Below are 14,437 nucleotides of genomic sequence, written 5' to 3' on the forward strand. Positions count from 1 at the left end.
TGGGGCTGTGGACTCTGTGCACACTGTACCTATTTGGGAACAGTATATACAGAGCCACTTTCTTACACTCAAGTAAACTGCCTCTTTGTCATGTACGGCTTTATGGACTAGGGTTTTAAAAAGAATCCTCATTTTCATCCGAAGCCCGTGCAGCTCTTTAAAATACCGGGTCATATGAGTTTGTGGAGAAAGGTTGAGAAGAATTCGTGCTGCTGCATTCTGCACCTCTTAAAATCCATGGAGAAGGTAATCTGGAAGACCCAGGTAAAGTGCGTTGCCATAGTCAAGGCTGGAAGTTATTAGTGCTTGACTCCGTTTTCTTCGCATCAATGGATAGGAGAGGTAGGAACTTTCTCAAGGATCGTAACAGCCCAAAACAGGACCCAGTTAGAAAATGGATTTGACTCTGGAAGGTGAGAGCACCGTCCATTTTCATTCCTAAATTCTTTACCGTACTCTATTGAGGGCCAGGGAGGGGACCACTTTTAGGCCTGAACGTCCTTCAAAGGTCTTGTGGTATAGGGCCAAAAAACAAAATCTCAATTTTTTCAGGGTTACATTTTAGTTGGTTAGTGGTCAGACAGGTTTTAATAGCTTCTCCATCGAGTTCTTCACCTTTTTCACAAGTGAAGAGCAGTTGGGTGTCGTCGGCATAGGATATTACCTTCACCCCCAAAGTCTCAGCTAATACCGCCAGGGGACTTAGATAAGCATTAATTAACATAGGGCTGAGTGCCAAACCTTGGGGGATTCCGAGAGAAGGTGTCACCACATTTTGCCTTCTATCAGTCAAGAAGGAGGTCAGCCACTCAGGACTAATCCATTAATACCACTCGATTGTAGATGAGCCATCAGTTCCTCATGGGAAACGGTGTCTGAGGCCGCAGATGGATCCAACATAACCCAGACCGCCTTACCCCCTTTATCTAACGTGCTCCTAATATGTTCGACCATCTCAAGGAAGGCCGTCTCTGTGCTGCAGCCAGTTCTGTAACCCGACTGACTCGTGTGCAGAAACTCATTCATTTCTAGGTATCCTGCAATTTGGAGATTTACGAATTTTTCTGAAACTTTAGAAAAGGCAGGAAAAAGAGAAATGGGCTGATAATTTGCCTGGATTTTGGGATCTGCTGTAGGTTTTTTGAGTAGAAGCGTAATTTTAATGTTACCACGGGTCCATCACCATTCCAGTAGACAGTGATGTATTCAGAACACGGTTGGCGATGGGATTAATAGCAGATACCGCTTTAGCAGGTAAGCTGGGAGTGCAAGGGTCCGATGGCGTGCCCGATTTAAGACCCTTAATGGCCACTAGTGATTCTTCCAAAGACATAGTTGGGAGTTGCAAAGGGAAGTAGGCTTCTCAGAAGCAGGCTTGCTAGCTTGACCTTGAGGTACCACCTCCAGAGGAATAGCTGCCGCCTGGGAGTCAGTAAGCAGGCTAGCTTGGATAGAGGTCATTTTGTTGTGGAAAGGAGAGGCCAGTAGGTCACACTGTCAGCTGAGTGTTGTCGGACTCTAGCAGCAGCATCTGGATTCATAAACCTTTTTACAATTTAAAAAATGTCTTTAGATTTATTGCCGGATTCTTTAATCCTAGTCTCAAAAAATGCTTTTGTGCTAGGCGCATCTGTGAATAGTTTTTTAGTGCAAGCTCATAGGTGTGCTTGTCATCCAGGTTGTAACTTTTTCACCATTTTCTTTCGAGGTGTTTACAATATTTTTTACAGTCCTAACGTTCTCATTGAACCAGGGGGCCGACTGTTCGGTTCTGCGGGAACTGGATGAGGAGTCCACATGGAACGTTTGCAATTAAAGCACTTTCATTATGGTGTATTAAAGTGTGTTTCTTGGCTTGAGTTTAACTGTGCCTTAATTAGGCCCCAAAGCCATCTTCTTTCCAATGGAAGGTGAATCATGACTCTGATTCTGTGTTTATACTTCTTGCCTGCTACTACATTCAGCAAGACGTGAATTGATTACTTTTGGTATAACATTGTTTTCAAAGAACTCTCTAGAGGAAGCCTTTCGCTGCATGCTAACGCACTTTATTACATTCTTTCACAATGGTTCCCTGTTAATTGTAGAGCAGTGATCATGCCATTTTGTGTCATGCAAATTGTGTGAAATTTGAGAAATAATGCAAGAGTTTAATTTTGAACACTTTTTGCTGTGGGGACTTGTTTGAGCAGAAAATAAGTCGTAGGAAGTGTTTTCCCCTTGAATCACCCCTGTTGGTGGTAGCTCGAGTCACTTTTGAATGTAAGGTAAGCCCTTGATTCAGTTTTCACTTTAGATATCCGAAGTGCATTAAGTGAAATGTTTAAATAATCTTCCCCAAAAATGTGCATAATTTCTAAAATGACACTGTTTTGAACACCTTTAATAGAAGGTCCATGATGAGCCATAATCATAGCATCTGTACCCAAGGTTTGCTTGCTTTCTTGAGCTGCTGGACTATGTATGGTGAATTGTGAATTGTTGGGATCTCCTTAGCCAAAGAGAATGCTTTGTACCTTTTGGCATAAACTAATATAGTTTCCAAGACCACGCAGTTTACCCGACGCCAACAAAGCATTCAACAGAGTGGAGAGGTTCCCTTCTTCTTCGGCCTGTCCAAAGGTCGAGCTCTAGAAGCGGTTTTTACTTGGCCTTATACAATCTATCCTTTATGCGCATAGTAGTCGTCACTGCATCTTAACACTATGCATTGGGAATAAATTCTATGCTGGGAAGACCCCAATCTGCCTCACTAAAGAAATCAAACCTTAAGCCCCTACAGGAAATAATGCTCTTCTACTCGCGTCAGCAAAACATGTCTATCCTGCAAAGAGGGATGTTGTGGATCACATTATGAAACGCACTTCTGAACATGCACGGACTAGACAATATTTATCAAGCTTCCCAAAGTCTCTCTTTCACCTAATCCAAATCACAAATATTCTATAGGTATCCCAGCAGTTTTACAACTTAGATGATTTATTTGAATATATAAAATGGCGCATTGAAATGCACTTGTACTAAAGTTTGTTTTCCATAAATCTGCTTTCTTCGCACCCCTTTTGAACACAATACAAAGGTGAGAGACAGATACATTCACATACAAGTAAGCACACCTTTTCCCCCATGGCCTGCTGTCTTGAAGAGAAGTCAAGAAATTGAATGCTGAAGGCAGGCGTAAAGATTGAGTCCATACTTCTGCTGTTCTGTTGCATTATGGGACCTTGCAGGGGTCATTCCTGTCTCCTTCCCTCATTAATGTGTACATCCAGCATCTGGCTGGAACTCCTCATAAACTTCATGTGTACTTCCAGATGTGTGATACTGATTCTGCAAGGACAATGCATATTGCGTCCGGGACCTTCATTCATGAAGGTTGTATTGATATTGAAAGCTTTATGCTGCATTGCCTGGTGAAAAGCAGAACAACAAAGATCATGGCTGCAAGGAGGGTGGCTGCCCCACAGACACTACTTTAAAGATCATGGCTGCAAGGACGGTGGCTGCCCCGCAGACACTGCTTTAAAGATCATGGCTGCAAGGACGGTGGCTGCCCCACAGACACTGCTTTAAAGATCATGGCTGCAAGGACGGTGGCTGCCCCACAGACACTGCTTTAAAGATCATGTCTGCAAGGAGGGTGGCTGCCCCACAGACACTGCTTTAAAGATCATGGCTGCAAGGACGGTGGCTGCCCCACAGACACTGCTTTAAAGATCATGGCTGCAAGGACGGTGGCTGCCCTACAGACACTGCTTTAAAGATCATGGCTGCAAGGAGGGTGGCTGCCCCACAGACACTGCTTTAAAGATCATGGCTGCAAGGAGGGTGGCTGCCCCACAGACACTGCTTTAAAGATCATGGCTGCAAGGACGGTGGCTGCCCCACAGACACTGCTTTAAAGATCATGGCTGCAAGGAGGGTGGCTGCCCCACAGACACTGCTTTAAAGATCATGGCTGCAAGGACGGTGGCTGCCCCACAGACACTGCTTTAAAGATCATGGCTGCAAGGAGGGTGGCTGCCCCACAGACACTGCTTTAAAGATCATGGCTGCAAGGACGGTGGCTGCCCCGCAGACACTGCTTTAAAGATCATGGCTGCAGGGACTGTGGCTGCCCCGCAGACACTGCTTTAAAGAGCATGGCTGTAAGGACGGTGGCTGCCCCGCAGACGCTGCTTTAATTTATGGAAACCCTCTTTTCTAAAACAAATATCTTGTTTTGTACAGTCACTTTTTGGTTCCAACTTTCACTTGGGGACACTATGCACAAAAAAAATGTTTACGTTTAAAAAAAATGTATACACTATTTACTGCTTTATATAAAATATTGTATTGATTCAACTGTGTAGAGATTCTGTTTTATCCTCTGACATTATAAGTCCTCTTCAATTTATTGCCATTGCGCTTATTCATTGCTTAAATCATTTTGTATTATCCACTGGAACCACTGTTTTCCTATATATAACCATTACCCTGGTTCCGTTGTGAGTAGGGTTCCCCTGTTATTTGGAGTGCTTTAAAGATCATGGCTGCAGGGATTGTGGCTGCCCCGCAGAGGCTGCTTTAAAGATCATGGCTGCAGGGACTGTGGCTGCCCCGCAGACGCTGCTTTAAAGATCATGGCTGCGGCTGCCCTGAAGACACTGCTTTAATGATCATGGCTGCAAGGCCGGTGGCTGCATGGCTGCAAGGACGGTGGCTGCCCCACAGACACTGCTTTAATGATCATGGCTGCAAGGACGGTGGCTGCCTCACAGACAATGCTTCAAGCTTGGCTAAACTTTCAGTGGTGGGTTCCACTGCCTGCTGTTAGAGCCGATGATCTGTACATTCAAAGGCAAATATTACAGGCGAGATTCCTGGCTCCCACTGCATCGCCTGCCAGTCTGAAGGGCATTCAGTGGAAGATGCTGGCTCCAGCCCTTAAGGCTGTTTAAGGTTAACTGGCAGTCTGCCGTGCACGTAGCACAAGAAGCGGAATGTGGCATTGACTGGTTTGGCTTGATTCACATACTCCTCACCTCATATGGGTATTTGCACTCTCATCATCAGAGCCCTCAACATGAGTGTGGAAGTCCTGGGGTGGCTTGTTAGCAGTCGGAAGAGTAAAACTCTGGAGTAAACATCTCTCTGAGAATACAAGAGAACTATGCAGACTGAAGAAGCTGTTCAAAACCAGAGCCCGACAGCCTTTTAACTTGATCTTTCGTGTGCTTCACATGGTATCAATTCAGGATCACAAAGACAAAAGAAGGAGTCTGAGGTTTTGCTGCGGTCTGCGCTTTGCACGCAGTGACACGAGCCTTCGAGTCCTTCTTACCTTAACATGGATGTGTTTTCACCATCCAAGGCTCGAGGCACTTCTTTCAAGCTCCAACCTGTGCTTGATAATGAACCAGCCGTTCCCCGTCGCTCATAAACAGAAGAAACTCATGAAATAGTCCTGAACATAGCCTTGTTCTTCATTCCAATATGTCTGTGGTAAATCCAGGCTCTTCTCGATTTCTTCGAGCGAGCAACATCCTTAAATAAAATGGGTTCATCCGGCATAAAAGTGTTAGTCTTTCCTAAGTGCAAATATCAGGGCGCTTTGTCCTTTCACCATGACCAAGGCCTGCAAGCGCCATGCTGAGATGTGACTCTCATTCAAGCACAGGAGAGGATGTGGCGCAAGGACCAGAGCTGCCCACTTTGGAACTGGGAACTAGGTCCTCGCTTCGAGGTCGGCTCAGCACCCTGTGATTCTGGTCAAATCCCTTAACCTCCTCCTGCTTTAAAAATTGAATGTGTCCTTGTGTATTGTAACTAGTTCTCCGATAAAATGCTCCAATACCTTCGGATCGAATTTGCGCTCCATAAAAAAAAAGCAGAGGTTTGCAAGGGTCCCACAATGACAAGTGGAGCAGACTTTTCTGATAAGCTTCAGCAGGTCAAATCTGGTGATAGTCACCGGGTGGAAGAGGCATGCAGATTCTGGTGTGGGAAGCACCTTGTTAAGTCTTATTTTCGTGCGGAAATTCATGATTAGGGATTTTTATAGCATCCAATAATGAACGTTCCCCAAGATCGTTATTGATCGTCCATGACAAATAATGCACCAATACTGCACGACTGGCGATCATAGCTAAGAGATTACACACAACCTCTGTGTTGTTGACTGGGTCTGGTGGGCTCAGATATGCCTTGGAAGATGGTAGAATATCATTGCTTGCCCCTGAGAGAAACGATAAAGAGAGCCCCTCTATGGCTTTTGACACATTTTTGGGGAATGCACATATTTAGATCAACCTGCAGCATTTTGTTTACTAATTTATTGACGTCAAAGAATATGTTCATAGAGTAGCAGAGAAACCACAGTTCTATCTCAGGAAACTACATTTGTGGTAACAAATAAAGCAAAATAAAAAGGATATTTAAAGCACATTTTGAAAAGTGCCTTTGGGAGGATGGAAAGAAAGAGTTACTGTGTTCCTTATTTGAGTTGCAAAGTTTATTATAGTATAACGCTTTGATTTATGTTTAAAACTAGTCTGCGAGAGGCCTCATGTGGGTTAATCAGCTCTTTGATGGATTCTCACCCTGCTCATTTCCTCAATTTCATTTTCCCCGCTCCTTTTCACACAAATTCACCATTCTTATGGCAATTATTCTCGACGTCTACTACTCTCTACCTCCCTCATCTCCCTCTGTTTCCCAATCCCCTCTTCTTAAAATTCTTTTTAGCTTTCCTAAAGCTTCTCTTATCTATAAATATTTCTTATCTCCCAATCCGGATCGCGTGAAGTCCAAACTAGAACTGGCTTGGGAGTTGGATTTGGGATGTGATTGGTCTGTTGTTCTCTGGGATAAAATTTGGTCCAGATCTCTAAAAATTACCCGCTCCGCCTCCCTTACTCAATCTTTGTTCTTTCTATATCATAGACTCTACTTCTCTCCAGTTTCTTTATTTCGTTTTTCTATTTCTCCTGACTCCAACTGTTGGACCTGTGGCCTTCCTAATTCTGATCTTCTTCATCTCTTCTTTCTATGCCCTCCTGTTATTAAATTCTGGGAGGAAGTTTGGTTATATATCTCTCGCCTCTTCACCATTTCTATTCCTTATTCTCTACCTATCCTTTTTACAGGTAGCCTTTCTGACTCTTTAGACCTCCCCACACACTGTCACGGTTTATTTGACCTCATGCTCGCTCTTGCATTCCAACACATATCTTGTAACTGGAAAACTCTCACTAAACTCTCCATTCAATGTTGGTGGAATTCCCTCTGTCATTTTCATAGACTTGATGTTGCATTTGCTTCCTCCTGTACTCCCACTCTCAACAGAGGCCTATTCTGGTTACCCCTCACTATATACCTAGACAAATTGGCTCTCAAGAAAAATCCTCATATCACCTCTGAAAATTTCAAACCTCCTTGAATGATATTTCCTCTGTCTTCCTTTCCTTTCTCTTTTTTTTATGCTCCTCATACTATATATCTTTCATACTGAATAATATGTTATAATTTTCTTGCAGTTACTTACTAATATGCCATATTTTGTTCATATTAATATATATATTTTGCAATGTTAACATTTCCTCTCTTCCCTTTATTTATCTTTCTTTTCTTTTCTGTTTCTGTTTTTCTTTCTTTTCTACCGCCTCTCTTTTCCTTGCCCTCGTATTTATAAAACCTCACAAAATGCTTTGATTTTTTTCTCTATTTGGTATTAGCTTTACCCTTGTTTCAATATTGTATTTGATTTTATTAACTACACTGATATCGTTATATTCTTCATCATAATTGTGTTATAAAGCATTTCAAACATTAAAAAAAACTAGTCTGCGGCCAGAAGTGCTTCAATATCAATTTGATGTAACAACTGAAAGATAAAGAACTACTTCCTGAATTAATGAAATTATTTTCTTTTCTTTAACCTTTCTTTTAACCTGTTATTCTATCCACTGCTTCCCATTCATATCTAGTAACAGTGAGTATTGACAACTGGTCATAAAAAGATCCCTTAAACATTACTCTTCTGATGGAGACTTCTAGCTGCAGATTCCCTAGAATTATCCAAAGGCGCCAGACTGGATCCGGAAATGTTTTGTGAACAGTACCCCTGCACATCGGTAGTGGCGTTGTTCGGCTCCACATAGCGTCATCTGCTCCGGAAGTGACATTAACGGTGTCTATATAATTTTAAGTAAAAGATCATTCAGATGTGGGCAAAGGCCTGGGAAAAGTTTTGAAGTTGGTTGGACAGGTTTTGCATTTGCCATGGTAGCACGCCTTCTACAGATGTGTGCAGATTCTAAATGTCATTGATGGTGTTGACTTGACATGAAATTGACACACAAAGGCCCGCAGTAGCTCAAGGTTGGGGTGATTGTCCGACGATCCATGATGCTAACGTGACTTGGTCACGAGGTGTGTCTCTGCCATGATCTGGGGTTTCTTACAGTTCGGTTTGATGTTGCCGTTCAGTGAACATCAAACCTGGCCCTTTGTTCTAGTGTAAAGGCAGGTTCCAACTTCAACAGGACGGATAAACAAATTAGCTGCTCGCCTTGTGATTCTATGCACATGAGAGACTTTATTTTGCATTGCAATTGTAATTAGTGGTGTGGTAGCAGGATGTCGTGGACTAAATATCACCTGACAAAAATACTCTGTCCTAAATATTGTTTACAGAAATAGAGTAATAATAAAAAAAAACTACACTCAATGAGGCAATATGTTTGTTAACAATGTTTAGGACACTATCTCGTGATAATCGTCAGCGATATTCTGACATGTAAACTATTGAGCAGTGCTTACAGGAGGCGTGTTCCTTTCTTCATGCCACATACGTTAATTCACACAAGAACCAGTAACCTTCACGCTCTTCGACCTCCCCATCTTCACCTCGCTGAATTTCTTACCATCAATCTTGTGTCTTATTTTCTTTTTTCTATCCTCATTAGTTTGATTTCTTGCCGCCCTCGGTTTCTCACTGATTCTCCTTCGCTTCCAGGCACTGCTGCCACATGGAGGCGATGATCCCCAAGTGATTGAGAAGTCGGAGCGGATGACTCAAATTAAGATAACGGACGAAGAATCTGAAACTGGGCAGATGGCCTGGGCGCTGCGGAGGCCGAAGGACATAGCCATAGTCGGAGCCGCACTGAAGCAGAGCTGCTTGTTCACCGCCATCCAGGACATTAGTGAGTTCAAGGCACAATGTCATCTATGAGCTGACCTTCCTTCAGAGGTCCAAGTGAGAAAGACCCATCTCCTAGGGATCTCTGTATACTGCTCTTACAGTGCCCCCGTTGGTGGTTTGGCCAGCCTCTTCCCCATTCCTTGCAATTAATTCTATAGCAGAACAGATGTATGCACCAGCTGTGTGCTCCGCTTACCACCCCTAGCAGATGATTCTACCGCCTCATGAACTATGGGCACTCAGCTTCAAAGGTAATCCTTCCAGAAAGCTATTCAAATCCCTCTCCCATGTCTCTGTTATGATATATTTCTGGTTTCCCTCATAGGTTTTAATTTTGAAGAGCGTAAGATGAGCCTCCAGACCAAGGAGAGGTACGCTGCAGCAGGTGGTGGTCATCGGGTAGGAGTCTGCTTGGGAAAGGGATGTGGGTTGTCAAAGTACCAATCTCTTCGTTGTTGAAGGATGAGTTCCAAGTTGCATGGGTTCAGACATAGGACACATGCCCATAGCAGGTTAGGAGGTCTAATGCAAGAGGTAATTTTACATGAGCTGCTGCAGTCTGGTGAACCACGTGGCAAGGATCTCTCAGCCATGCCACCTATCTTTTGACTTTAGGGACAGTACACTAGACAAGCAAGAATATGAACTGGAACAAAGTATAAACTGCAATGGAAGATAGAAAAGAGAAGATGCATAGTGTCAGAACAAAGACATACCTTGAAATCAAGGATGCTTCATTCAATATCATTGTAGGTGATGCCTAGGGCACCATCAGACGGAGAGCGGACACCAGCTTGGAGCTACTGGCATAGAAATGGCACAATTGTCAGGGGAGGTGGCATGAATTTGTATTTATTTTCTATTGCTTCGAAACACCACACCTGCTGGGACCAAGTAGATTCCAGGAAATTGAAATAGGCAAGGTGGTTCGTAGCTGAATCAATTTCTAGGTGTCTGTCTCTTCCAAAATATTTTGGTTGATATACTGTTTATAGTTAGATTTTTCAAACTTCCCATTGACAAAGCTCAACTATCCTTCTATGACTCTAGTTCAACAGTGTCATGAACTCGCCAAACTATTTTCCGCATTACTTAGGGCCTCATTGCTAGCGACCCTGTCTTGGTAGTGATGGAGTTTTTAATTCCTTATACTTCTGGTTAATAATACTGAGGGTCCCATTAACTCTGAGGGGAATAGAATTAAAGACATTCTGGGTTCAACTCGGACAATCGCCTGAGTAATGAGCAATGTATGGGATATTCCATTTCCCATTCTTCTGGTACTTACTCCTGTTCCCCTTCAGTTTCTCATGGAGGTTCCAGTTGGCGTAATCTCCAGGGGAACATGGCCGGCCTGCAGTAATTTCAGCGAACTAATAATGACCATGGGGCTGGTAAAAAGGGTCACCGACCCCCTCAAGAGTGTCAGACCTCTCATAACAAGTAATATTTATACATTTGAGGTTTTCACTAGAGGCCACCATGCTTATTCTGTTGACAGAGACCTTTACTGTTGTTTGAGACATTTAAAAAAGCGTTAGATGTACAAGTAATATTAATGTAGAAGTCAGAGCGCTCGCAATCTGGGACTATTAGTACGAGAACGCTGAGTAAGCAATTACAAGCGTATAGTAAACGAGGACCCAGGAGAGAGAAGGACGACACGTTCCCATGGATGAGTGCCGTCTTCACAGTATTCATGTTGCGGGATAGAATTCCACCTCCCATGACATTTGCATTATTCTTCAGTCACACCGCAAATGAGACATTGGGCGGCTTGTTTGGGGTACCTTAGAAGCTTTCCAGGGCCATTCCCTGTGGTCATTTTTCTAAACAGCAGGCTCCTGAGAAGGTTTGAGATGGTTCATCATGTGGACCATGAAGGAACTTTGGCAGATTGAGACTTCTGCTCCCCTCCTACAGGCCCAAGCTACCACTACTTCTGGCATTCGAGAAGATTCCTCGGCTTGGCATGGAGCACTCAGTCTGCACCACAAGACACCATGCACCTGTCCAGACCTACAAAGAGACAGCACATATCAGGCCCAGAGGCCTTATTGTCAACTAGTCCAGGGACCTTTCAAACAGCCTTTCCCGGAAGGCTCCTTCTTCACCACGACTGCCCAGCATAGAGGGGACAGAGCCTGGGATTGACCAAACAAGCAAGTGAAAAACTCAAGGTTGTGCCAACTCTGGAAGCAACAGAGTTAGGAGTAAAATACGAGAAAGTCTCTCCAGTCTAAGGAGAACAATCGAAGCACTATGAAGTGTAAACCCTAGTGAGAACGAAATGGCCAGGTAGAGTTTAAAAATAGAAACGCCCAGAGATCACATATTTATGCAGGAATCATTCTTAAGTAACTGAAAACCCAGGGACAGTAAAAAAAACAGGTATTGAAACATCGTATAAAATTAAATTCCTAGTGGCCCAAGAATGAAAGGAATGAAAACTAAAGGAAAAAGCTGGCACGAAAAACTCAAAAGAGTAACACAGCTCCATAATTAAAACACTGTTTAGTGAAAGACATTGAGCTTTGAGGGTCCATTGACGTGAGACACTGAAACCACTAAATGAATAAAAACTATGAACTGACAATCCCAAGGAGTGAGTACAATCTCTCAGGACTGACTGAAATCAGTATTGGGCTAAAACTCTAATGAGTTGGATGAAATTGTTAAAGTACCCAGAAGTCAGGTCACCTTGTAACTTTTCACATAGTGCCTTCTAGTTGCCACCACTGAGCGGGCCTTGCCAGAATTTGTCTGAATGTCCAGCCTGAGCATTCCATTGACATGCCCTGGGCCAGATCGGTGAGTCTCTGCAGAAAAGTCTTTTATTGGAAAATCTGAGCACACTGATTGAGGCTCAAACACTCACTGAGGCTCTGATGAGCCCTTCTCACTGCTCCTCAACAGAGGCCAGATTCACCGAACTGATTGCATTTGTAACTTCCATTTACACACACAAATGGAGTTTTTATTAGGAAAATTATGATTGTGATTCACAATACGTATATTTAAATTTGTAAATATATGTTCTCACTCATGCTTCTCCCAGTGGGGGCGGGTACGCTATGTAGGACAGGAACCCCTACTAAAGTTTGGGAAAACCCATACTCGAACTTCTGTGAGAAGTTATCCAGTTCCTGTTTCCAATGTAAAAATGGTCAGAGATTTTTCCAAGGTAGATAATGAGAAAAGAGTGCTCACAAACCTGGTTAGTAAATAGGGAAAGGAGTCTATCCACGAGTACAAATATATAGCTTTTTGTGGAGAAAGAAAAATGCACACTTGGTGGTGTGCACCAGAGCAAGGCATGGCATGGCATGACAGGGGCAGCTGTTTACAGGGCTAATAGTGTGAAGCTGTGGCAAGCATGACAGACCCCATGCTAGAATGACTGCTACTGAGCAGAAAGATGTGCAGTTACACGTCCAGTTGTGGGTAGCTGTGGTAGGGCAGGCACTGATGAGAGGTTAAATGATGGCAGATGCACCTTTTAAGCTGCCCTGGCATGAGTATGGTGACCTGGTTTTATGTTGCATGCTAAGGCTAGTTTATCTATGATATGCCTCTGTTTTATTCATTCCAGATCCTGGGAGCTGGAGTTCCTTTCCCCGAAGGAGTTCGAGCACTGGTGCTCTGTCCTGTGTGACATCACTGCTCAGAAGAAGCCCACCTGCAACAAAGCTGGAGCAAAATCAAAAAAGCGTTGTTCGGCCTCTGGCACCGTACTGCACTGCCTGGAGTATCTGAACCAGCATGGTGAGCTACCACTGACTGTACAGCATCCTGTAGGATGTGTAGCATGATGAGCTGCCACTGACGGTACAGCATCCTGTAGGATGGTGGGCAGGAGTGCAGCACGGTGAGCTACCACTGACTGTACAGCGTCCTTTAGGATGTGTAGCATGATGAGCTGCCCCTGACGGGACCGCATCCTGTAGAATGGTGGGCTGGAGTGCAGCACGATGAGCTGCCACAGACGATGCAGCGTCCTGTAGGATGTGTAGCACGATGAGCTGCCCCTGACGGCACAACATCCTGTAGTATCGGGGGAGGGAGTGCAGCACGGTGAGCTACCACTGACTGTACAGCATCCTGTAGGATGTGTAGCACAATGAGCTGCCCCTGATGGCACCACATCCTGTAGGATGATGGGCAGGAGTGCAGCACGGTGAGCTACCACTGACTGTACAGCGTCCTGTAGGATGTGTAGCATGATGAGCTGCCCCTGACGGCACCGCATCCTGTAGAATGGTGGGCTAGAGTGCAGCACGGTGAGCTGCCACAGACGGCGCAGCGTCCTGTAGGATGTGTAGCACGATGAGCTGCCCCTGACGGCACCGCATCCTGTAGGATGGTGGGCAGGAGTGCAGCACGGTGAGCTGCCACAGACGGCGTAGCATCCTGTAGGATGTGTAGCATGATGAGCTGCCCCTGACGGCACAACCTCCTGTAGGATCGGGGGAGGGAGTGCAGCACGGTGAGCGGCCACAGACGGCACCGTCCTGTAGGATGTGTAGCACTATGAGCTGCCCCTTGACGGCACAACATCCTGTAGGATGGGGGAGGGAGTGCAGCACAGTGAGCTGCCACAGACGGCACAGCGTCCTGTAGGATGGGTGGGCGGGAGTGCAGCATGGTGAGCTGCCATAGACGGCGCACCGTCCTTCGGGATGGGTGGGCGGAAGTGCAGCAATGTGAGCTGCACTGACGGAACAGCGTCCTGTAGGATGGTGGGTGGGAGAGCAGCACGGTGAGCTGCCATAGACGGCGCAGCGTCCTGTAGGCTGGGTGGACGGGAGTGCAGCATTGAAGAGTTCATCTTCTGGTTATTTGTGGACAGGATTTTCCCAGAAAGACCAACTTTGTCCACATGGCTATCACTTCTTAAATTGCCTCTTATAATGGATTATGTGTCTATTTTCTGTTTCCTTTTATTGACTGAGGTGTTGTAAAGTTTTTTGGTGCTTCCTTTGATTTTGCTGACATGGGTTCCTAGTTGATGGTTTCTTCTTCTCCTGCAGCCCTGACGACGAATGGAATCTATCGGCAGTGCAGCACGAAGTCTAGGCTAGAAGAGCTGCTGGCCTATTTGAGAAAAGAGGCTCACAAACCAACCTTGAAGCTGACCAAATACACAGAGCATGAGGTGGCAGGGGCTCTGAAACAACTCTTGCGGGAAATGGACCCTGGAGACTTGTTCACAGAGGAGCACCTCACCCAGTGGATGAGGGCAACAGGTGA

At 44.8% G+C, this 14,437-nt stretch overlaps 1 protein-coding gene across 3 annotated transcripts in view; it reads left to right on the plus strand.

The window, feature by feature from the left end:
• Window positions 1-14,437, plus strand: part of LOC146829685 (arf-GAP with Rho-GAP domain, ANK repeat and PH domain-containing protein 1-like) — a 399,658-nt gene that overhangs the window by 348,519 nt on the left and 36,702 nt on the right. For all 3 annotated transcript variants that reach the window (XM_085608376.1, XM_085608375.1, XM_085608377.1), the window contains 4 exons: window positions 8,999-9,188; window positions 9,513-9,558; window positions 12,780-12,952; window positions 14,218-14,433. In XM_085608376.1, the coding sequence (XP_085464502.1) occupies window positions 8,999-9,188; window positions 9,513-9,558; window positions 12,780-12,952; window positions 14,218-14,433 (625 nt within the window). The remainder of the gene's footprint in view (window positions 1-8,998; window positions 9,189-9,512; window positions 9,559-12,779; window positions 12,953-14,217; window positions 14,434-14,437) is intronic.

Source organism: Triturus cristatus, chromosome 5_2 (assembly GCF_964204655.1).
Source record: "Triturus cristatus chromosome 5_2, aTriCri1.1, whole genome shotgun sequence".
Taxonomy (NCBI): Eukaryota; Metazoa; Chordata; class Amphibia; order Caudata; family Salamandridae; genus Triturus; species Triturus cristatus.